Source organism: Balaenoptera ricei, chromosome 15 (genome assembly GCF_028023285.1).
Source record: "Balaenoptera ricei isolate mBalRic1 chromosome 15, mBalRic1.hap2, whole genome shotgun sequence".
NCBI lineage: Eukaryota > Metazoa > Chordata > Mammalia > Artiodactyla > Balaenopteridae > Balaenoptera > Balaenoptera ricei.
This window is the reverse complement of record NC_082653.1, coordinates 80,018,249-80,043,817: the sequence shown is the minus strand read 5'-3', so window position 1 is coordinate 80,043,817 and position 25,569 is coordinate 80,018,249. Positions and strand designations below refer to the sequence as shown.

The 25,569-nt window shown below is 42.3% G+C and overlaps 2 protein-coding genes and 1 long non-coding RNA gene across 4 annotated transcripts in view; 1 reads left to right on the top strand and 2 right to left on the bottom strand.

Moving 5' to 3' along the window:
- The window catches only part of BAZ1B (bromodomain adjacent to zinc finger domain 1B), a 67,957-nt gene extending 49,969 nt beyond the window's left edge, over window positions 1-17,988 (bottom strand). Inside the window, exons 1-3 of one of the 2 annotated variants that reach the window (XM_059895834.1) lie at window positions 17,507-17,988; window positions 8,406-8,522; window positions 4,926-5,070 (exon numbers count right to left, since the gene is read on the bottom strand). In XM_059895834.1, coding sequence (XP_059751817.1) covers window positions 4,926-5,070; window positions 8,406-8,522; window positions 17,507-17,613 — 369 coding nt within the window. In that variant the 5' untranslated portion in view covers window positions 17,614-17,988. The remainder of the gene's footprint in view (window positions 1-4,925; window positions 5,071-8,405; window positions 8,523-17,506) is intronic. The other variant, XM_059895835.1, reaches the window with a different exon arrangement.
- Window positions 17,989-18,156: 168 nt separating this feature from the next.
- The window catches only part of LOC132349351 (uncharacterized), a 10,054-nt gene continuing 2,641 nt past the window's right edge, over window positions 18,157-25,569 (top strand). Inside the window, exons 1-2 of the long non-coding RNA XR_009497661.1 lie at window positions 18,157-18,248; window positions 19,653-19,789. This is a non-coding gene — a long non-coding RNA (uncharacterized LOC132349351). The remainder of the gene's footprint in view (window positions 18,249-19,652; window positions 19,790-25,569) is intronic.
- The window catches only part of BCL7B (BAF chromatin remodeling complex subunit BCL7B), a 26,131-nt gene continuing 24,455 nt past the window's right edge, over window positions 23,894-25,569 (bottom strand). Inside the window, exons 5-6 of the mRNA XM_059897709.1 lie at window positions 25,239-25,318; window positions 23,894-24,983 (exon numbers count right to left, since the gene is read on the bottom strand). Of these exons, the coding sequence (XP_059753692.1) occupies window positions 24,891-24,983; window positions 25,239-25,318 (173 nt within the window). The 3' untranslated portion in view covers window positions 23,894-24,890. The remainder of the gene's footprint in view (window positions 24,984-25,238; window positions 25,319-25,569) is intronic.

Sequence of the window (25,569 nt, the reverse complement as noted above, 5' to 3'; positions counted from 1 at the left end):
AGAATTCACCAGTGACTAACATCTGGGCCTGAAGTTTTCTTTGTGGGATGATTTTAATGACAAATTCAATTTATTTAATAGATACAGGGCCATTAAAGGTTTCTATTTTTTCTTCAGTCGGTTTTGGTAGTTTGTGTCTTTCAAGGAATGTTTTCATTTAAGTTGTAAGATTTATTGGCATAAAGGTGTTAATAATTTCCCTTATTATTCTGTCAATATCTGTAGGCTCTGTTGGGATATTACCTAATTCTTCATATTGGTTAATTCGTGTCGTCTCTCTTTTTTACCTGAGTTTGCCTACAGGTTTATTAACTTTATTGATCTTCTCAAATTACCAACTTTTGGTTTCACTGATTTCCTCTGTGGTTTTCCTGTTTTCTATTTTATTGATTTTGCTCTGATTTTTACTAATTCCTTTCTTCTTCTGTTTCCTTTGGGTTCTTTTTCTTATTTCTCAAGGTAAAAGCCAAGGTCAATGATTTGAGACCTTTCTTTTTTTTCTAACAGATATTTAGTGCTATACATTTCTCCTAAACACTACTGTAAGCAGTATTGCACAAATTCTAATATACTGTATTTTCATTTTCATTCAGTTTAAAATATTATCTAATTTCCCTTTTGATTTCTTCTTTAATCTCTGAGTAAGTTAAAGGTGTGTTCTTTAGTTTCCAATCATTTGCAGAGTTTCCAGATATCTGTTATTGATTTCTAATTTAATTCCATTCTGGTCAGAGTATATACTTTGTATGATTTGAACCCCTGTAAGTTTACTGACTTTTTTTATGGCCCAGACTATGGTCTACCATCATAAACTATGCACTTGCAAGGAATGTGTATTCTGCAGTTATTAGGTGGAACGTTTTATAAATGACAATTAGGTCAAGTTGGTTGATAATATTATTCAGGTTTTCTATATTCTGGCTGATTTATTGTCTACTCTTTTTACCAGTTATTGAGAAAGGGGGAGGGGCCTGAAATCTCCATCTATAATTTTGACTTGTCTATTTCTTTTGGTAGTTCTATTTTTGCTTCATGTACTCTGAAGCTCTCATTAGTAAATACATAAACATTAAGGACTGCTATGTCCTCTTTTTTTTTTTTTTTTTAATAAATTTATTTATTTATTTATTTATTTATGGCTGTGTTGGGCCTTCATTTCTGTGCGAGGGCTTTCTCTAGTTGCCGCAAGTGGGAGCCACTCTTCATCGCGGTGCGCGGGCCTCTCACTATTGCGGCCTCTCTTGTTGTGGAGCACAGGCTCCAGACGCGCAGGCTCAGTAATTGTGGCTCACGGGCCTAGTTGCTCCGCGGCATGTGGGATCCTCCCAGACCAGGGCTTGAACCTGTGTCCCCTGCATTGGCAGGCAGACTCTCAACCACTGCGCCACCAGGGAAGCCCTACTATGCCCTCTTAATAAACTGATTCCTCTGTCATTACAAAATGCTTCTTTATTCATGGTAAGATTCTTTGTCCTGAAACCTACTTTGTCTGATACTTATATAGCCACACCAGATTTCTTTTGACTAATGTTAGGATGGTATCTTTTTTCCACCCTTTTAATATTATTCTATTTGTATCTTTCTTATAGGCAGCAGATAGTCGCATGTTGCTTTCTTATCCAATCTGACAATCTCTACCTTTTAAGTGAAGTTTTTAGAACATTTATATTACACATAATTACAGATATGGTTAGGTACTTTCTATTTGGCTTATCAAAACTAAAAACTTGTGCTCTTCAAAAACACTGTTAAGAGAATAAAAACACAAGCACTAGATTGGGAGAAAAAGCAAAAGCACATATCTAATAAAGGATTTGTATGCAGAATATATAATAAGTCTCACAACTTAAAAACAAGAAAATAAACAATTTAAATTTAAACTAAATTTTAAAATGGACAAAGAGCTGAACAGACACTTCACCAAAGAAAATACAAATAAAAGGATAGCAACAAGCACATAAGGTGCCCAACATTATTAGTTACCAAAAGAGAATACTCAGGGCTTCCCTGGTGGCGCAGTGGTTGAGAATCTGCCTGCCAATGCAGGGGACACGGGTGCGAGCCCTGGTATGGGAAGATCCCACATGCTGCGGAGCAACTAAGCCCATGTGCCACAACTACTGAGCCTGCGCGTCTGGAGCCTGTGCTCCGCAACAAGAGAGGCCGCAATAATGAGAGGCCCGTGCACCACGATGAAGAGTGGCCCCCGCTTGCCACAACTAGAGAAAGCCCTCGCACAGAAACGAAGACCCAACACAGCCATAAATAAACAAACAAACAAACAAATAAATTTTTTTAAAAAAGAGTAAATACTCAAGAATAAAAACCCTAGTCAAAGGGCATGGTCCACTGTATTGAATAATGCCAAAGCATTTACCAAAATAGTTAGCAGTGAATGAGCAGCTCCAGATTCTTGTCAAAACTTGGCATTATTTTGACTTTTTCTTATTTACTAATCTGATGAGTATAAAATGATCTCACTATGGTTTCAATTTGATTTCCTAGATTACTAATAATTTAAACATCTTTTCATATGTTTATGGACAGGCCTATCTCCCTAATCTCTCTCTCCCTCTTCCTGGAACTCCTCCTCTTCCACCTTGCAGATGTGTGCAGAGTATCTTCCTTTTGCCACTCCATATCTGTCTCCAGTCTTCTCTGCCTTGCTCTGTGCTTAAACAGGCTGACCTTTATGAACTACATCAAAGGGCTCCCTTGCCCTCTAGATTTTGGTGAGTTCTGCCCATGGGAAGCATAAGCAGAAAATCATATGGTATATTCATTCCCCTGTCTCCCTAGCAGGTTGGTTACTTCTCACTACCAAAGTACTTTTCTACAATTACATTACTCTCTCCTAGTTCCTGTATCCACTCCCTCCCCTCATTTACTTGGGGTTTAGAAGTAGTAAAGCCTCTCCACTATTGACAGCCATGAGGTACTTTAACCTTGTTAGTTTTCCTTGACCTAGATCAGACTGTTGTCTGCTGTCTGTCGTTCCTTTATTAAACTCAATTCGATTACACAATATGAATATGCCATCTGTTTCCTGCCAGGACACTGAATGATACAGTGTGTGTGATTAAAACCCAATGATGATTCCACAGACAATTACAAAATTTAAAAAAGTAGCTAGGAGATACAAGGAGTCAAAGTAAATTAAGGAAAGAACAAGGACTTTGGAACCAGATAGACACAGACTTACTGGCTATTGTTGGGTTACCTAAGCCATTCCCCTCCTCCTCTTCTCTTGCCAGCCTGTCTCTTTTGAGGCTTTAAAAAAAAGGGAGTATTCACTTTCTCAGCCCCACTGCAGCTAAGGATGGTTATGTAAGCCATGTTCTAGGCAATAACATGTAAAGATAAAAGGGGACAGGAGGAATATGCTTCTGGTAAAGATTTTCTTACTGTGCTTAGATATTTGCTCACTCTGAATTGCGAGTGAGCAAACAATAGTGCTCACAGTCACAATTTCACAACCAAGAGGCAACAAAGCTAAGGACAAAACCAAACACACCAAGTAAAGCAGAGCAGAAAGGCAGAGAGACAGAGTTTAAGTCCTTGACAATATTATTCAGCCTCTATACCAAACGTGGAATTGCCTGCCTCGAAGACTTATGTGAGATAATCAAATGTCTTCATTGGTTAAGCTGATGCTACTCAAAATGTTGTCCCCAGAGTATTCGTATCATCACATCCTGGAGCTTGTTAGAACTGCAAACTTTCAGGCCCTATCCTAGACCTTTTGAATCAAGCTCTCAGGGGATGTGGTCCAGGAATGTACATTCAGTAATCCTCTAAGTGATTTTATTTAAGCTAAAGTTTGAGAAGTCCAGGCCACTATCAGTCAGCTATTTCATTACATACAGATGAAATCACTAGTACTAACTAGTACATTATATCAACCTGAACAAGCTACTTAAACATCTGTGCCTGTTTACCACCTCACCTTTCTGTGCAGGTTCTGTAAGACATTACGTAAAGCAACTAGCCCAGTATCCAGTACATACAGAAATTCAACAAATGTTAGTTCACTTCCGCCTGAATCTTACTTTAAGTTTTCAAAGGATTATACAGGGATTGCTTTAGTGTTACGTAAACAGTTTACCTATCTACTTTAGTAAATCCTTTAGTAATAGTAATAGCTATCCTACCTATTTACTTCAGTAATAGTTATCCTTTAGTAATGGGCTGGAAAATTTAAAAATTTAAATAGAAAAAGAAAACAGTCAACTCAATCACTGTTGTAGGGAAATGAAATCTTTTGCCTATAGATTCCATAGATTTGGACTAAAAATATCTAAAGGGTCTTTTAAACAAAGTATGAAAAAAAATGACAAAACAAAAAAAGCCAATACAGCATCGAGTTATCAAAAAGGGACAAAACAGGGAAAACAAGGTTGCAATGATACACAGTCTAACAATTATTGTAATAGTCAACATTCCCAGTAACAAACGTGGTTCTAAAATTTGGTGATTAGGGACTTCCTTGGTGGCGCAGTGGTTGGGAATCCACCTGTCAACACAGAGGACATGGGTTCGAGCCCTAGTCTGGGAGGATCCCACACACCATGGAGCAGCTGAGCCCGTGCGCCATAACTACTGAGCCTGTGCTCTAGAGCCCACGAGCCACAACTACTGAAGCCCGTGCACCTAGAGCCCATGCTCCACAGCAAGAGAAGCCACCGCAATGAGAAGCCCTCGCACCGCAACGAAGAGTAGCCCCCGCCCGCAGCAACAAAAACCCAACACATAAAAAAAAAAAAAAAAAAAAATTGGTGATTAAAATATTTGATATTAAGTAAAGTGGACTTCAAATGTAAAACAATTTTACTCACATAGAAATATATAATCTATGTTGGAAGCTCCAATCCTGACATTTGGTGTGTCAAATCACATTAAAAAAATAAATAAAAATAGGCACTCACCTCAAAATCACACTCTTCTCCCACAGCATATTTGGTCATGATCTCCAACCAAGCAGTATCTACTAACTTCTCTAAGGAGGCTGTGTTATGGTGAACCATTTCCAGAACAAGTTTCTCATACCAGGCAGGGAACTCCTCCTGCAAACTAAACAAACATGTCATCAGTTACCAAGAAAATGCAGGAGAGCCTATCCAGAGGGTTATTCAGATCAATTCAAAAAGCTCTTTAGCAAATACATACAAGGCACTGGAGAATGCAAAGATTAAAACCTATGTGGTATACAGGAAAAAGAAAGAACTTTTAAATAGCTTTGTCTGACTGACCTAGCCATGTTAATTTTCTCATCTATAAAATGAAAATAATAAGCACATCATTAGTAAGGTTGAACATTTTCCCATTCGTTTGTTTTTGCAGTTGACTTCCCTTTTCAGGTATGAATTCTTTATACATATCCTTTGCCCAATTTCTGGTTGGGAGACCATAACTTAATTATTATGTCTCAATCAATAAAAATGCATTCCTTCATTTAGTTCTCACAATACCTTGTGAGGGGTCTAGAATTTTCATTTTACGGATAAGAAAAATAAATCATGAATGGTTAATATGTTGGAACCACGATTTGAACTCCTTGCAAAGTGAAACAATGATGTACCACTTTTCATTTATTAAACTAGCAAAAAAGAACTTTAATTATCACACCCTTATAGGAGCAAGTGAATGGTGCAAAATAGCACACACACTCTGCCAAAAGCCCATGTTTCAACTCTTTTGGAAAGCAGTTTGACAACAGGAGAAATGTCATAGGTACACAAAGATATTCACTGCTGGATTCTTGATGACAGCAGAAAATGGGAAGCAACCTAAATGGAGAGTTGTTAAGATATCCAATTCTGACCAGATAGTTTAACATATGTGTTACAGGGCAAAAGGGAGGATCAGGCATGAGAACATTCATACAGATCCAAGTAGTAGGTTTATTATCATACTACAATATTCTCAATCACTCTCTGTGCTGTTCATAACAAATGTTCCTCCAACTGCTAGACTTAAAAGCTCTTATCATACTCCCGTTCACAATTAATTAACCTACCAAGTTATCTGCTATTCCCCTCATGATCAATAACCTTCAAGTCTTCCTGCCTTTGTTAAGACTGTTACCTTTGTCCTCTCCCCACTGTCCTCCCTCCCAGCTTAATCATCCTTCCAAGATGTCCTCAGACTTCCTTAATTCCATGAGGCCTTTCCTGGCCCCTATAAATTCACTGTCTCTTTCCATTAAGCCTCCCAGTCACTCAGGCTTAAAGCTTCATTGTCTGTGGTTATTTCTGGGGAGTGAAGTTGGACAATGATGTTCAGATTCTTTACTAACTCTGTATTGTTTACATTCTTATAACAAGTATGCATTTCTTTTATAATCAGAAAAAAGTATTTCTACTTTGAATAAAAATTCTAAAACCTCACCGTCTTTTTCAACAATTTCTCCCATCACCCCTTATATTCTATTAGCTATCAAATCACATAAAACATTCCCCAAGTGTGTTCTTCACAACTTCCCTCTGTTGTAATGGGTTCTAAGGTCGAATAAGTTTAAAACCCATAAGATTAAACCAAGCTAGAGTTTCTTTACTACAGTCTTCTGAAAATCTTTAATGTGTATTATGACTTTTCAAGAACAAAGTTTGTAGTGGTTTTCCAAAATTATGACCAAACCCCCTTTTTCAGAATGTAAATCCATCTCATTCTTTCTATTCCCAATAATGCCATGATTCCCGACCCGAATACTCTTAGCTAGCCTACACAGACTTCCCACCTGCCTCTTCCCTCTCTAACTCATCTTGCACACCGCTTCCAGATTAATCTTCTCAAAGCACAACCCCAATCATCAAAACCATCATATGTGCCTCTGCTGTTCAAAAAGCATTGCTGTCCTCACATTGTTCACTGAAGTAAATACAAACGTCTCATCTTGTCCTCTGCAACTGGGCACAAACTATCCTTCAACTGTTACTGTCTTCATTAAGTCTCATGGAGTTTTCCCTAGCAACTCTAGGTTAGTCTCTCTAACCTCTAAATTCCCACTGTACTTCTCTTCTCTTCGTGTACAGGGAAGCAACTTATTTTCATTTGTTTTGCAAAGAGCAAACAGTAAGTGCTTATACAGGACAGAGGATTGTGCCTAGGCACTGTGACCAATTCAAGAATAAGTCAAACATGAGACCTGCCCTCAAGTTTACAGGCTACTGCAGGGGGTCAGCAACAGCCCATGAGCCAAATCCACCCTGCTCCCAGTTTTTGTAAATAAAATTTTACTGGAACCTAGTCACTCCCATTCATTTACGTATTATCACTGGCTGTTTTCACTGTACAACCTTAAAGTTGAATAGCTGAGACAGAGACCACATGGCCCACAAACCCTAAAATATTTACTAACTGGCACTTTACAGAAAAGGTAGGCCAACCCCGAGTCTAGTATACTAAACGGGGCATATACATAAATAACAATAATCCAAAACAGAACTATGTCAGTGACCCAAGCAAAGAAGAAACAGGCACCAGGTTAACAGACTTCACTAATTATTAATCAGTGATGGAGCCATTACTAGACCCCAGGTCTCAACTGAAGGTTGTGCTCTGTTACACAGGCAAAAGAGCAGAATGGTATTAATTACTAAACTGTATGCTCTCTGCTTATACACTATCAAGAGAAGTCAATGAGAAGTCCACAGAAAAAGTTTCTACTCCAAATTTCTAAAAGAGTACTGTTTTTTAATAGTAACTAGAAATGGAGTATAACCTTTAAAATTTGTGAATCACTATATTGTACTCCTGTAACATATAATACTGTATATCAAATATACTTCAATAAAAAAAAAAAAAAAAAAACCACTAAAAAAAAAAAAAAAAAGAGTCCTGTTTTATCATCCCTAGTTTCTACTTATCTTCTGCCTGCTTCTACTGCCTAAATTCTGAGTGTTTTCTTTGAGAGACTACCCAGACAAATAGGCCCTTTGAAAACAGACAGGATTTTTAAGACACCTCATTCAACCACCCCACTCAGATAAACTGTCTTCAAACTGTGTACTTACTTTTGCTAGCTGCTTTAAATACTGTCTTAAATTTCAAATGACCACAAAATAAAGAAAACTTTCTGCTAATTTGTTGCCTCCATATTACTTCTAGATTATATCACCTTCCTTTGCTTAGAACCACATTTCCAGAGTATTTACAAGGTAAAAGTATACAGCAAGAACACTCAAAAGCCTAGTAAATACCTAAATAAGTATACACACAACTATATATTCCACACACTTTGTTACTTGCAAAACGACAATAGGCAAGACGCCAGTACATTATACTAACGTAATGTATTCCAATTTATGCCCCATAAATTTAAATATAAATATTGTTTTATGGTTAATATTCCCTCTTTCCTAATAATGTGAAGATAGCGCTAGAAGGGCAGTGCTTCTACTACTTACAGTTCAGCAACTTCCTGTTCCTCCTCCCAGGCCTCTTTGTGTGTTAGCTGACTGCTTCCGGTACTCTTACACGTCCAAATGCGCTCACTGTATCTTTCCAAGCGGGCTTCATACTCTCTGTTAGCACTGGCTCAGGAACACAATATTCAAGCAACAGAGACAACTAATCCACAAAATACTTATCATATATGGGAAAAAACTATAGTATCCTTTCTATAATGTACAGCGTAAGATAAAATTGAAATCAGAGTTTTCAATTGGCAAATCCAAACAAGATGATTAACACTAAAGTATGGTTAGGACCATCTACAACTGTGCTTTCTTCAATTCACCCAAGTTTCATTTCACAAGACTCACACAGTACTAAAAATTAGTAAGAAAAAATAAAGGCAAAATAAAATACAAGACATAAGGAATAAGAATTTAAGGTATGTGAAACTGTTACACAATTCAGATGGTCAGCAAGTTTAAGAATCAGTTGCACAGTAAGATGAGATGGCTCCAGCAGTCTCACAGGCAGTTTGGAATAACCCCGTGCATACGCTAATGATCCATTTACTAACAGCCTTCCAGTCTACCTTGGAAACACTTGTTGATTCTCTAAGGTTTAAAAAATAAATTCCAAAAAGTACTAAAAATAATTCTGATATAGTAATATTTATCCAGAGTTTATGTTATCTCCAATAATACCACGTCCACAAGTTGTTCACCAGTCATTATTCCGTCTTCGTGAGGGAGGTGGAGGAAGAGATCCTATAACTAGTGCCATGTATATGGTAACTTTCCATACCATCCTAATTGTAATTCATTATCACCCAGCCATATTCAAATTCAAATGACAAGTAACTAATTTACTTTTATGCACAGCAAAAGATGCTATCCAGGAAAATAAACTTACACCACAACTAGAGAATTAGCTGCCGATCTCTGTACTTTGCAAGTGACAGTTTTTATATATAATGGTTGAAATAAAAAGTATTTAAACAGCTCCCCTTGTAATATTACCTCACAACTAAATAATTCATTTTTAATATAAAAGAGATTCTTGGTTTTCTAGGGTTAGATCAGTTAAAAGACAAATGACAGGGATAAATCCATAAATAATCCAAAACTGTAGTTTTAGTCAATAGTATAAGCACCTTCTCTCACCATATCATGCTCTGGATCTGCCAAAAACAAAGCAATATGTCTCTTTTCCTCACTGGGCTGTTGTTAATATTTAAATGATTAAACAAAACAGAGCACCAGTAAAAATCAGGAGTCAGACTTCCATAGAAAGCTATGCAAATCCAATCACTAAAAACTTATAAAATCCCATAGAAAAAAGGAAATAGCATGGTTTCCACAGGGACATTATCATAACTAATTTATCAACAAAATGGATTTGTTTTCTGTTTGCCTGTTTGCACCTGGGGAGGGGAGGTAAAATAAAGAATCAGTACGTGGATTTATTTAAACATTCAAAAAGCTTAGTAAGGGCTTCCCTGATGGCGCAGTGGTTAAGAATCCACCTGCTAATGCAGGGGACACGGGTTCGAGCCCTCGTGGGGGAAGATCCCACATGCCGCGGAGCAACAAAGCCCGTGTGCCACAACTACTGAGCCTGTGCTCTGGAGCCTGCGAGCCACAACTACTGAGCCCACGTGCCACAACTACTGAACCCTGCATGCCTAGAGTCCGTGCTCCGCAACAAGAGAAGCCACCGCAATGAGAAGCCCACGCACCACAACAAAGAGTAGCCCCCGCTCGCCACAACTAGAGAAAGCTCGTGTGCAGCAATGAAGACCCAACAAAGCCAAAAATAAATAAATAAAATATAAAGTATAGAATCTTTAAAAAAAAAAGCTTAGTAACCTTCTAATATATCATTCAGCTACACTGAAGAAATTCACTGTGTAATCAGAGAGAATGTAAGACTAACAAATATGTCCTAAAGAGAAAACATTAAGTTTTTATTATTAGTTGTTATTTTAAAAAGTAGGGGGCTTCCCTGGTGGCGCAGTGGTTGGGAGTCTGCCTGCCAACGCAGGGGACACAGGTTCGAGCCCTGGTCTGGGAAGATCCCACATGCCACAGAGCAACTAGGCCCGTGAGTCACAATTGCTGAGCCTGCGCGTCTGGAGCCTGTGCTCCGCAGCAAGAGAGGCCACGATAGTGAGAGGCCTGCGCAGCGCGATGAAGAGGGCCCCCACTTGCCGCAACTAGAGAAAGCCCTCGCACAGAAACGAAAACCCAACACAGCCATAAATAAATAAATAAATAAATAAATCCCATTTAAAAAAAAAAAAAGTAGGAATAATGTGGGAATTTCCTGGTGGTCCAGTGGCCGAGAGCGCGGGTTCAATCCCTGGTCGGGGAACTAAAATCCTGCGAGTCACGAGGCTCTGCCTGGGAAAAAAAAAAAAAAGTAGGAATAATGTGCCCAGTCCATTCTCCTTAGATCAAGACCCATATGGCCAATAACACACAAGACTGCTGTCACCTGGATGCCTCAGTAATCCCTCAAATCCAACTTCCTCTAAAACTAAACTCTCACTACTCCTCCACTCCCTCCCAAACTTGCTCTTTAACAGATACTCCCAATCTCACCGAATGGCCCTAGTGTCCAAGTCAGAAATCAGGGAATCATCCTAACCTCTGCAGTCCCTAACTGTAACCACTTATGTGTTTCTCAATTAAGTCCTTTCTCTCCAATAAAAGAACCATTATCCAAATCCAGCTTTTGATCCTCATTTCTCATCCAGTCATAACATTTTAAAACATGTTCATTGGCCTTACTGGTGGTAATCCTCTTCTTCTCTGGTCCTTTGTGCTTCTCACACTCACAACCTTTTTTCTCAGTCTTGTTTTTAAACCCATTTCTTCTGATTTAAAAATCTCACTTGGCCTCAGGCCTCCTAAAATACAAATATGTTGTTGCAAAGGGAAAAATCCTCTGGCCCCCACAGTACTGAAAATCACTCCACCCATCAAGATTTTATTGTTTTATTTTCTATGATTTTTATTATTTTAAGGAAAAAAAAGGAGGAACCTTTTTTTTCCTACTTTTTTCAAACAATATGTATTTAAATACCTAATACTGATTGATTGAGTGTGGTTTTTCAAATAATGACAGTCTCTTCTACCCTAATACAGATCTTTCGTACCCTCTGAAAATCATTATCAGTATAGCATTCTCATTCTGGGTGACCTCATCCATGCCTGTAACTTCAACTACTATCTATATATGCTAATAACTTCTATCACCAGCTCAGTCTCCTCTCTCTGAACTCCAGGCCCATATATATACTAGCAACATATACATCTCCATTTGGATATACTCAGCAATTCAATATAAGAACCTCCATAACTAAACACTTCACTTCCTATCCGTCCCCCACCACCCTTGACAGTCAAAACAAAAGAAACACTCGATCCTCTTCCAGGTGAAACCCCACACCTCAGATTGGGACTCAAACCCAATCACATCTCAGATGGGACTTGAACCCACAATCTCCCTGCTGAAACCACACACCTGGTCTCAGGACTTAATGAAGCTCAGGTTCTTTATGCCTCAGTGCAGAAGGAATGCAGCGAGAGGCAAAGCCATAGGCAAAAAATAGATTTATTAATATAGGATGCTTGTGAAGGATGCAAGCAGTCAGGCAAGGGAGTTTTCCCCAAGACCTAAGTGGGAAAGCAGGTTTATTTAGGGAGATACACACTCCACAGACAGAGTGTGGGCCCTCTCAGAAGGTGATAGGCCCTGGAATATGGGATGGTTAGTTTTTATGGGCTGGGTAATTTCATAGGCTAAGCAATAGGAAGATTACTCCAACTTTTTTGGGGAAGGGGCAGGGATTTCCAGGAATTGGGCCACTGCCCACTTTCTGCCCTTTTATGGTTGGCCTCGAACAGTCAGGGCGCCTGCGGGTGTCATTTAGCATATTCTAATGCATCGCAAAGAGCGTATAATGAGGCTCAAGGTCTACTGGAAGTAGATTCTTCCGCCAACTTGGGCCTAATCGGTTCTAACCACTTTATGTCCTCAGGGGCTATGTCATTCTTTTAAGGTTGTGCCCTGCCCCCTTCCCTCCTGTCTCACAGGGTCCTCTATATCAGAGAACACCACTAACCAAGAGATAACCAAAACATAACTCTTGATTCCTCCCCAATCACCAAACCCTGTCAAATCTACTCAATTTCAGAAATCCATCAACTGTACTTCTCTCCACCTCAAAGGCTAGTAAATTTATTCAGACCACCATTATCTATTGCCTAGATTATTTAATTATTTAATCACCATCTAGTTGCCACTAGTCTCAAGGCTGCAGATCCATTCTCAACGCTGCAGTCACAGTGATCTTCCTAACCTAAAAGCCTGCTTCTCTCCTGTTCAAATTTTTCAACAGCCTCCACTAAATTTAAGGCAAAGTCCAAACTCCTCAGCCTATCTCACAAGGACCTGTGATGCAGCCCTTTTCTGTATCTCTCATCACTGCATCTCCATTCCCACTTCTTCACTCCAGCCATATGAAACTTCTTTCAGGTTTTCAAAATCAGGAATTCCCTGGTGGTCCAGTGATTAGGACTCTCACTGCCAGGGTGCCAGGGGCCCGGGTTAGATCCCTGGTCAGGGAACTAAGATCCCACAAGCTGCCGAGGGCAGCCAAAACAAGCAAAAAAACAAACAAAAACAGCTCACTGAGATATAACTGGCAAAATAAACTAAATTCTAACCATCCTTTGGATCTCAACTTAAAAGCAACCTTCCCCAGAAAACATTCCCTTAACCCTAAAATGTGGCAGACTGTACTATTCTTTCCAAACATCCACCTCTCTTCCCTAAGAGGATTCTACACCTCCACCCACTGCCATGTGGCTTGCAATGCCTCCTGGGAAGAGGAAAGCACATCCCCTCCCCACAGATGTTGGGCCCTGCCACATAACTTGCTTTGACCAATAGATGTGATAGACGCCACTTCCAGGAAGAAGCTTAAAAAGCTGTCATGGTTTCCTCCTGATCTTTCTGCCACTAGAAAAGGACGCTGCAGACAGGGACTGCTCCTTCAGCCTGAAACTTGGAATAAGAAAAATGTGCCTTTCCTTTTTTTTCACCCGTTTCCTTTTTTTCAAATGTGGCCCTAGAAAAATTTTAATTACATGTGGCTCACATCACATTTCTGTTGGACAGCACTATAAACCTAACGATTACGTCTAGGAATGAATGTCCTCTGACAACACAATTTTTAATTGACTAGTCATTCAAATTAGATTAATTTCAAAAGTCTAAAACTGAAATTTCTACAACCACCCCTAACATTAGGTAGTTTTAAGTTTATGTAACTCTGTTCTGGTTATTACTTTGACTTATGCTAAGAGAAAAGTTAAAGAAAAAATGAAAATGAAAGGAGGAAAAAAAAAGCCCATGAGAAGGATATTCAGGGACTTCCCTGGTGGCGCAGTGGTTAAGAATCCGCCTGCCAATGCAGGGGACACGGGTTCGAGCCCTGGGCTGGAAAGATCCCACAGGCCACGGAGCAACTAAGCCCATGCGCCACAACTCCTGAGCCCGCGGGCTGCAACTACTGAAGCACGCACACCTAGAGCCCGTGCTCCACAACAACAGAAGCCACTGCAATGAGAAGCCCACACACCACAACTAAGACCCAACGCAGCCCCCCAAAAATAATAATAATTAATTAATTTTTTACAAAAAGAAGGATGTTGAGTCAGCTGCCTCTAAATCCTATTTCAGATTTTAGGTTACCAAAATAAGTCACTCTCAAATAACCGCTCAAAGCAAATGCCAACTGTGGTTTTTATGTTCCAGCGACTGCTACACTTATAATTGCAGACAAAATGTCAAAGCAATTCTCCAAAGGTTGTGTAAGCTATAAATGATAAGTTCAAATCCTGGACTATCTCATTATGCATCTACTTTTTCAAGAGTTCAAGAGCTACTTCCTTACCACCATATGCTGCACTTCTTTGTTCTCTTTAGCCTTGTAAGTATTGTTTCTTTCAATAAAGTACCTGATAGCCTGAAAGGAAGTGGCCCATAAAAGTATGGAGGTTAAATAAGCATAACTATAATGCTAAGAGTTCTAAGTGAGAAGACAAAGCACCAACTCAAGGTCTGCTTTTTATCCTATTTTCTCTCTTTGGACCAGTCTGTCATTAAGTTAAAAATAACTCTAATCTGATAATAACTTGTTACTTTAAAGAAATTAAATTATAAAAATCGACATAAGAGCTCAGTATTCCAACTGCCCAATAAAATCCAGTCTTGCAACTACAATTTAACCCCAGCTCTTAAAACACTCTAGGCAAATCAAGTTATTCTTGCCTAGAGCCAGAATAACTGTATATTCTAATACCCCCTCCTTACTACACCATCTAAAAGTTCTCATATTATGCTAAGGTTATGAACTAGTTTCCAGGCTTTAGAAACTAGGATAAAGCAATACAAAAAAAATATTAATCTACAGCAGGCTACTTGTAGGTTCAGTTCCTCCTTAAAATCTATCTTGACTTATAAACACAGTCAGTGTAGAATTCTATTGTCAAATAATCAATCACATCAAGAAGTGATTCCGATAAAGTTAATTTTTCCAACCAAGATCTACTGTCTTGCCTGCAGTAGTACTATCCTAGGAAGCAATGTACCATAGATTTAAAGCTACAGTACAATAAACATCAATATATAACCCAATCATTAAATGTGTGCATCATCCACAACCACTGTAAGTTTAATGAAGATGTACAATAATACCTTCAAGAACACAATGCTCACAGCTTTAAGTCAATAAAACACCATACAAATTTGCCACAGAATATACATGCAACCAAAAGGTAGGTATTCGGAGAAAATTAAAGTATGAAGTCCTATTAAAACATAATTATAACTAAAAATTAAGAACTGGAAATAACAATACTTCAAATGCAGCAGTTACCCAACCACATACTTGTTCTCCTCTATGAAATCACTAATAGCCTAATAAAGAGATATGCCAACCTGCCAACCACACAGTACAATTGTTTAAAAACCATCCTCAAAGTGCTTCCACTTGTAGAAATTACCAAGGGAGCAATTTCCCCCCAATATGCAACACAATTTAAGAACTCCTTTGTTAAAAGGGTTCTAAATACTGGTATGGGAAATTTTAAAGATGAAGAATTTTTATTAAATACATAACAGTTAAAAAGTTCCACGTATCAGTTTTCAACTGTCATCATTAAAAGAAACCCCTCATACGTATCACTGTATTTCAGTGATTTCAGTAAATGATATGAAAAAGCCGAGGCTGCCAGTTCTAAATTAGCTATCTACAGCCATTTTTTACAGAGCTCAGTACCTAGTACAGACTTAGAATCTGTCTCCTCCCTATCGCAGTTTCTGATACTCCACTAGAACCAGACCTGAAAAATCAACATCCAGTAATATTAGTGTGAATAACCATCAACTGCTCAAAAGATGACATCTGAAAAGGATATGGCAGATTCCCAAAAGTAATTTTTTACTTCACTGATGTTTTGGAATGTTATAAAAAAAAAAAAAAAAATTGGGCACTTTTAGAATAAAGTATTTGGTAGAGCTAGAGCACTTCTCCAAAACAATCCAAAAGTCCTAACAGGACAAGAAAAAGAACCAGATTACCACTCCGACCCCTCCCTTAAATGCACCTTATCATACCACAAACTGACACAAACAGTGGACTAACATTATTAAAAGTGAAGGAATAGCATTCCATGTTCCTCTCTTGATTTTCTTTCAGGGATGAGGTATGAAGAGCACTGAATTCTACTCCTGATTCTCATCATTTACAGAGTGTGTGACCTTTAGCAAGCCAACCTCAACTGTGTGGGCCCACTTGGCATACCCAGGCAGGAGAACCCCACCATCTCCAAGATCCATTTCAGCTCTGAGATGCTCTAGCTGCACTTCTTCAAGAGCCCTCCTACAGCATGGACTCACTTGCCAAATCCCTTTGTATGTAAACACCTAACATCCACAAACTGCACTCAAACAAGAATGAGGTTATCCCATAAAGCATTACATTAAAGGGAGGATCAAAGAGAAATGAAATCAAATGATATAGCTCACACCGGCACTTCCTTCCATACTGAAGCAAGCAAACTGAAACTACTAAGAAATCAAGTCCTTCCAAAGGGAAAGGGGTGATAAAACTAAAGAATACATTACCCTTCACTCTTGAAGCTTTCTGTACACTAAAGAAAGCTTGATTCAGAAAACTTTTTTACACTTAAGCTTCAAAAAGGACGCATCTGGCATCCATAAAAAAAGTAAATAAGAGTCGTACAACTTTCAACTAAAAGACTAATAAGCTTGTGCAAGAAACCTTAAGCAATGATTAGAAGAAAGGATGCTTCTTATTTAAAACATCAGCCTCGTGTTTCTAAAATACAACATAAAAACTTTAAGCGTGTCTTTTTGAAACACTGTTAAAAGACAAATAGCGATCTCCTGTACATCGTCAAAATTCCAAATCTGTGCATGCCCAGGGAAGGAAGGGATCCGCTCCTCCAAGGTAACTTTTTTACTGCCTCTTCTCTAAGTCTGGACATTTATTCTTGGTTTTGTGCCTCACAATCCTGTCAGTTCATCACCAGCCTAAAGTCCACTCGGGAGGAGAAAAACACAAATGTCCCCGCAGAGATCCGGAAAGACGCAGTCGCGACTTGTACAACCCAGATCACGAGGCCGCTCAAGTACAATTTCCAAAACTTAAGTGGAAGGCTTAATTTAAAAAGGAAAAAGCAGCAGCAAAGGAAACCCCGCTCACCCCTCGGTACTTAGGGCCTAAAGCCAACCCCCTGGGGGGGGGGGGCTGGATAGAGGGTCGTTCATCGACAGCGAGGCCCGGTGACAAAGTGCGGGGCCGAGGAAAGGATGGAGGGCGCAGGGCTCCGGGGCGGCCTGAGCCGGGCCGGCCCGCCCGCCCACCCCCCGCGGAACGGCGGGCCTGGGGCTCGGGCTCGGGGTGCTGGCCCGCCAGCGCCGGGCGCGCTGACAGCTGCCACCGGCGCGGGGCTGCGCGGCCCACCCCGCCCTACCCCACCCCGCGGGCGGCCTGGCCGGCGCGACTGGAAAAGGATACTCCCGGGTGCGGAAGGCCTCCTGAGTGTGCGCGATGGTGAAGAGCGGCTCCTCGCCGGGAAGCGGCTTCACCAGCGGGAAGGGCTTGCGGCCCAGGAGCGGCGCCATCGCGGCGGCGGCAGCGGCGGGGAAGGCGGCTGCTCCTCGGCGAGCCCGCGGCGCAACACTAGGCCCCGCGGCCCGGAGCGAGCGCCTGGCTCCCGGGGGTGGGGTGGGGTGGGGGAGGGGAGGGGTGAGAGGGCGGCGCGAACTCAGCTCCTTCACTGCTGGCGCCGCCGCGCTAAGGCCATGGAAAGGGACGCAAGGGCACAGAACTCCCACGCACACTGCCGCGCCGCCCCGAAGCCTCCGGCCAACCTTTGCTACGGGTCCCCGCGTTCGGCAGTCACGACTCGTCCTCAGCTGCACCGGAGGAAATTATTGAAAAATGGCGGGAGATTCCCCTCCTCCCCCCGGTCCGGCCAGCGCACACACTAACATGCTCCCCTGTGGCGCCGGTGGCGAATGCTCCAATAGGCGGAGAGCTGGTCAGCACCCAGAGTTTATTGGCTCAGAGGAGCTGCCGCTCTGTGATTAGGTCCCTCCCCCTTCCCGGGCCGCCTAGTTGGGTTGCAGCGCACTAGAGGGCAGTATGAAGAGGTGAAAGGTCACGTTATGTAAGCGCCAGTGACAGGAGCGGGCCTCCAGCGGCGGAGTTGAAAGTGGGGGACAGCGGGGGACCGAAAGGCCGGGAATTCAAAGAGGTCAGGCCAGAGAAGCCCTCTAACATATACAGACACTGCGCCATCTGTCACCGAAGGCGACACCGACATCCGGGCACCACTGTCCGTGTGGTGCGCCGGAGGGGGGAGGGGGAGCGCGCGGCCAGGGGCTTTGTCTTTTCACTTGGGCTCCGCCCCCTTCTTAAAGGCGCCGCTCTCGGCCACGCCCGGAGATGCGCGGGTGGGGCGGATGGGAGGAGGGCTTGGCGGGAAGTAACCTCCCGACCTTACCTCAGCAAAGGTTCTACGAGGGATAACTTGAGCCCCAGCCTTGGCCCCCCCAAAGTTACCTGCTTCTAGACTAGAGTGTGGTTGAGATCTGGATACTTAGTATAATGCTTGCTTCTAGGGATTTGCTGGAAGGGATAATACAGAAGCTTCTTTGGAAAAATATATTAAACATGTCTATTAAAAATACATACCTTCATTCAAATAGTCTTTACTAGCACCTACAATGTTCAGGGCCCTGCGTTGGGTGCTACAGGGGAAAAAATGAGACTTGAAAAAATGAGAGACAAATCATCACAGTTCTGTGTGATGAATGCTGTACAAAGTGCGCAGTAAGAAAACAGCAATAATTGTGCCTGGAGAGTGAGAACATTTGAGCTACTTTTCCAAGCACACTACACCCACATAGTCCAAAATCTGCTTGGCTATCCGGTACAGTCAGAAACACACTTATTAATCATTCATCCCTGGTTAAATTGTCTCCCTTGGTTCAGAAATCTTCAGTGCCCAGAACATACCTTCCCAGCCTGGTCTTTGACAGGGCTAGACTGCTAGATGTCCCTGAATGGCAGCATGCCAATGCTAGACCTTTTTCTCCTTTTCTTCTCACCTTGAAGTGAGAAGGATACCCCCCGGTAAAAGGTAAGTTCTAGGTGTCAACTGGAAAAAAAAAAAAAGCACAACTTAAAAGTTGAGAATTATGTTTTATTTGGCAGACAAAACCGGGGATTTAAGTCCAGGACCCAACATCTCAGATAGCTCTGAGAGACTGCTTGCAAGAGGTAGGGCAGGAGCCAGGATACACAGGAGTTTTTGCAACAAAGACCAGGTAGTAGTCAGAACATCGAAAGATTACTGTTAAAGAAAACAGGATATCTCAAGTTAAGAAATTTAGTGCTTTTCTATGTATGGGAAGATGCAAAAGTCAGGGCTCACCGAAATCATTCCTTTGATATACACCTCAGCTATCTGGGGCCAGTATCCTGTGCTTTCTCTTCCTAAGTTTGGGGGTTGGGGAGGGGGGCACTGCTAGATGGCGGGCATCCTGTTTCTATCCTGAGTTCCCTCATGGCTCAGCTGTAAGGTGATGGCTTGTTGCCTGCAACATCCTTTGTTTACTGATATGGCAGGCAACATTTTTTTTTTCCATTGATGTAGGTCAGACGCCATCTCTATGAAGCTCCTTCTGATCACCTAGCAGAGAAGGGAGCTCATTTTCTCCTTCAGTAGCCATTTCTTCTAAGAGGATTAGGAGAAACCTCAGAGGATGTGGCATCTGAGTTGATTGTGAAGAGGTAAGTAGCACACTCCACTAAGCAGAGGAAATGAGGGACGAACTTTCTAGGCAGAGGGAGCAGCAGAGCAGACTTGGTAAATTCAGGACAATGTGCCTAAAACAGAGGGATTTTTCAGGCAGAAAGTGTCAAGAGATGAGAGTGGCAGAGGAAGTCATCATCCTGGCCAAAGCGTGTGAGGGTTGAATTGGAGCGACCCTATAGAAGGGAACTGCAGTAGTTTGTGGCACTGGTGGCAAGGGCCTCAAATTTGTAGCAAGATCAGTGGAGGGGCTTCCCCGGTGGCGCAGTGGTTGGGAGTCCGCCTGCCAATGCAGGGGACACGGGTTTGAGCCCTGACCCGGGAGGATCCCACATGCTGCAGAGCAACTGAGCCTGTGCACCACAACTGCTGAGCCTGTGCTCTAGAGCCCGTGGGCCACAACTGCTGAGCCTGCGTGCCACAACTACTGAAGCTTGCACGCCTAGAGCCGGTGCTCCGCAACAGGAGAGGCCAGCGCAATGAGAGGCCCGCGCACCGCAGCGAGGGGTGGCCCCTGCTCACTGCAACTAGGGAAAGGCCGCACACAGCAGCGAAGACCCAATGCAGCCAAAAATAAATAAATAAAAAATTTTTTTAAAATTTAAAAAAACACTAGTGCTTAGGAAATCTAATGGAGGCAAAAGCAGTAAAGGGTAGTTAAAAAAAAAAAAAAAAAAAGATCAGTGGAGACAGGTGGCCAGATTTGAGGCACAGACTAAGTGGCTAATGGGATGGACACTTGCAGAACTAGATAACTAACGGCAGACTACACACAGAATAAGAACTCCAAAAACATACAAAAAACAAATTTTGGAAACTTTTGATATTTCAAAAAATGCATCTAATTGCACATGAGAATGGTCACCGTAGTCATTTCAGTGCTTGGGGCTGCTGTGGACTGGAGTCCAGCCCTGGTGGTGGTAAAGCAGAGATTTAAAATGGGAGACTCATTGATGGGCTCAGTTTCAGCCATAAGAACCGGAGGTACCCTGGAGAGCCATCCAGAACACAGTTGGAAATCCTGCAGACCGAAGTGGAAGCTAGAGGTGGGGCTTTGTGAATACAGCCTATTAGCTGGGGTCCCAAGAAAAGGAGCTGAGAAGTGTCTCTCCAAACGAAGAATAGTGTTTACCTTGGAGAGATGGAGTTATGGTTGGTTTTATTTTCTTCGTTATCTTTTTGTATATTTTTCCATTTGTTTTTCTATAGTGATTATATTTTCATTTTAAAATAGAAAAAAGTAATAAACTTTAATGTGACTATTGCTTGATGGTTGTCCTCCATTTCTTTCTATGGCTCCAATTTACAAACAATGGAGCTAATTAACACAAGATTTTTTAACACCCCTCTTTCACTGATGCAGACTGAAACCCTTGATTAGACAGTTTCAGCTTGTCATTTTTTTTTTTTTTTTTTTTTTGACTGCACCATGTGGCTAGCGGGGATCTTAGTTCCCTGACCAGGGATCTAACCCTTGCCCCCTGCAGTGGAAGCATGGAGTTCTAACCGCTGGACAGCCAGGGAATTCCCTACAGTTTGTTTCTGGCTGGTATTTTTCGGCCTGTCCTGTTGGTTCCTAAACCTCAAAACATCCCAAATCTGCAGTCTATGATCTCTGTTCCCTCCATCACCTGCTCTGTGTGGGTGTTTTTTATTTCTATTAATGGCCCCACCTTCCTCACGACCTCACAGGCTCAGCCTTGACCTCTCTTGAGCTCCACAGCCATAGGGTCAATCAGATGACAGCAATTCTGCCTGCCTAAAATCGTGAACCATCCCCTTCCTGCCATCCCCACTGCATGCTACTTAAATTATTTCTGGCCAAAACTGCTACTGTAATGACTTTCTTCTTTAAAAACGTTTTAAACTACATTAAAATTATGTATTTTTTCATGGTAAAATGGACATGGTTCCAAAAAGGAAACACATAAACGGAGTTAAGAAAACAAATAGTTCTACAAAAAGCAACCCTGCAGTGCTCTCCCCCATCCACTTCCTGCTTCCCTTCCCCCAGGCATCCATTTTCAATACATTAAGCTGTTTCCTCTGGTATTTACCTCCCTATTTCTAAATAACATATATATTGCTGTTGTTTTTAGTTTTCCAGTTTTAATATTAGCTGTTGACTTTCGTCAGTGGAAGATGAGAACTTAGCCCTCTTATATCCCCCAGAAACACCATACACGTATACAAGCATATATAATTATGTTGCAATAGTTCAAATCAATAGTCAGTGTATAACTTATGATTATGAATTATTCACAAATGATCCACATGGTGAACTGATTGCATTTCCTTTCTTCTTTTGTTTCCCCTGGTTTGCCTCGTGTAATTTTACTGTTTTCCATGTACCTATCACTGTTCTATCCTCAAACTCACAGAACTCTAAGTCTCCTCTTGGTAAGTGCAAATATATCTGGATAAGGTTGGCAGGGTCCTTCCAACTTGTCCCCCTGCCTCCCTCTCTTTCCTCTCCATGGCATCTTGCTATGTCACTCCCCTGTTCTTGGCTTCTAATGGTTGGCTCCCTAAAGCCAACAGAGTAAAACCAAACTCTGACGTGACCTTCAAGGCCCTCCACAATCTGTCCTGTGTTTCTATTTCTTCCCTCAGACTCCTTCCTCTTTAGCAAAACTAGGTTTATCTAGGTTTCTAAATACTATTCCCCACTAAAAGGATCCTCTATTTGATTCTTTTCCAAAATCTGCCTGGTCATTTTTTTTGGTCTCTTGGTCATTATACTTTCAATAGCTTCCTTTGTTTAAACAAATTAAGACATACTTCATGTACCACATGATTCTAGTATCTGTGACATTAAACAGTTTTTTAGTACCTGTTAAATTTTTAAGAAAAAACCAACTAAAGATGATGAAAAAACCAACTAGAGATGACAAAAAAAAGGCAACAGAATTAACTAGGATTCTAGTTTCATCCATGACACCTGGAGCCTCTAAGAGAAATGAGAGGAATCGCTTTAGGGAATATGGAAATGAAATTTTTTTTTTAATATTTATTTGGTTGCGCCAGCTCCCTAAGTTGCGGCATGTGGGCTCTTTAGTTGTGGCATGTGAACTCTTAGCTGCGGTACGTGGGATCTAGTTCCCTGACCAGGGACCGAACCCGGGCCCCCTGCATTGGGAGCGTGGCGTCCTAACCACTGTGTCACCAGGGACGTCCAGAATATGAAATTCTTGGAGATATAGAATGTAGAATTCTTTTCCACCATGACTCTACTGTTTTCCTTTGGAATCAGGAGCAAAAAGGAACCCATGGACAAAAAGCAGATTTATGATAGCCAGGGCCTTTGGGGGAGGGGCAAATGGGGAGTGAGGGCTTAAAGGGTATGGGTTTCTGTTTGAGGTGATGAAAATGTTTGGAGCTAGACAGAGGTGATGACTGCGCAATGCTGTGAATGTACTTAGTGCCACTGAACTGTGCACTTTAAAATGGTACGTTTTATGGTTGTGTATTTTACCATAATAAAAAAAAAAGTTAAAGAACAAAAGTCAGGGCTTCCCTGGTGGTGCAGTGGTTAAGAATCTGCCTGCCAATGCACAGGACACGGGTTCGAGCCCTGGTCTGGGAAGATCCCACATGCCACGGAGCAACTAAGCCCACGCGCCAAAACTACGAAGCCTGTGCTCTAGAGCCTGAGCTCGGCAACAAGAGAAGCCACCGAATGAGAAGCCCTCGCACTGCAAGGAAGAGTAGCCCCGGTTCGCCGCAATTAGAGAAAGCCCGCGCGCAGCAATGAAGACCCAATGCAGCCAATAATAAATGTAAATAAAATAAATAAATTTAAAAAAAAAAAAAAAAGAACAAAAGTCAGCCTCCTAAGGACCTGGAGCTGTACTGTGTACACAGGTTTTCATTTGGTGTAGGCAGGGACAGAAGTAGAATTCCAAGTACATGACAACTTCAAATGGAGTCTCCAAATCATCTTCATCGGAAAGTCACTCTGTGGGAGTGAAGACAACTGGCAGGGCCCAGCCCACAGTGACGTCGCTAGCACTCAGCCACCACGCCCCCCAGCCCCTCCCCTCCACAACCTGCAAGAATGAAGCACTCAGCTACCAACAAGACATATTTCAAATAGTTTAATTTTAAAAATATTCTATTCGGTGCTAAAATATGTCTTCACTCACTGTTGCCCATTTCCATTTTCTTAAACTTTTCTGAAACAAAAAATAAAATCACGAGGTTCAATTAAACATGCAGATTTCAAAGAAAAGGGAACTTTCTAGACAGTCTGAGCTGAAGGAGTACTGTGGGAATGGGTGCTGTTGTCAGAACCTCAAATTCTCGCTGGGGCAGAGTTTGCGGCAGGAGTGCTGGGGACCGTGGCGGGAGGCAGGGGATGCTGGAATGAAATGTCCAGGTGGAAACAGCAAAAGCTGCACGTGCGTGTGTGTGTGTGCATGTGTGCACGCGCGCGCGTGTGTTGGGGGAAGGGGATGGTTACAGTGGGGGACAAAGGACTGTCAGCAGCCAGAGAGCCCATGAGAGGCAGGATAACCTCAGGAATGGGCAGAAGTGCCAGGACAGCAAGAAATCTATATGGACTTCTCCGCCCTCTCATGGAGCGAAGCCCTTCCCTTGCCTCCGGAGTCTACTCAGGCATTCTCCAACAGCAGCCTACAGGGCCCCTAGCCCTATGGGAAAGTCCACGAATCTACAGTCTCCATTCAATTCAAGTAAGCCCTAGGCACTCTCTTCTCTAGAGGATGCCTTCCACATCTCTTTCCTCTTGTCGAAGCACCAGCGGCTCAGTCCAGAGGTTCCGGAGCAGAGACTGCTGCCTGGAGGTGACAGATGAACCCTGGAGTGGCCGATGCTCCAGCCTACTTGGGGTGCAAAAAGGACAGGAGTGCTCCTCTTCTCAGGATCAAGCAGACACAGGTGCCAGGGACGGGAAGATGACGTTACAACCCCCAGTCCTATGTCAGCCTTCCAGCCCAGAAGGCTCCTATGTGCAGGCTCTGGAGCCCAGTGCTTGCCCTTAGCCCAGCAGCACAGCACAGCCAGAACTAGAATGCAAGAGAGGCCTGGGGCCAGGAGGCGAAGGGTGCCAGGGTGGTGCTAGCTTTCCGACGCTGTCTGCGGCATTGCGGGTTGGTCCACACAGAAGCGTTTCAGGGGAGGCGCACCTGAGTCTTCCTCTTCCTCAGCAATCTAGAAGCAGCCAGAGCATGGAATCATAGGGCCATCCCTCTGAACCAGACCTCCCCTTCCACCCTAATTACAACCCAGAAGTCCACCCCCCACTGTCTCACAGATGACCAAACCTCTTCCCCTACCTTATAATCTGGAGCCCAGCGTCCGTGCTGCCTTCCCAACTACAGCACATCCCATGCTATAGAGCCAGTGCACATTAACAGAGCCCTTACTTTTTTCTTAGAAACTGGGAAACCCAAAGCACCTCCTTACCTGTGTCTCTAATGGAACCGGTTCTTCCTTCGTGAGGGTGGGAGGTTCATCAGCAACTTCTGAGGCAGGCAGGGAGGGCTCTGAAAAAGCAAGGTCAGCGTAACTGCAGGGCCTCCTGAGGCGGGAGACTCCTGTGGAATCTCTGCCCCAAGCTGGGGGAGTGTTCCTGGGAGCTTTGTGGAGACGCCTTGGTGAAGAGGCAACACAGGCCGCAGAATCAATATACATTTATAGGAAGAAATTCGCAGGATCTAGTGCAAAGAGCACGAGCTCTGAGCTTAGAAGGAATGAAATGAGACACACAGTTCCACAAGTTACGAGCTGTGTGATC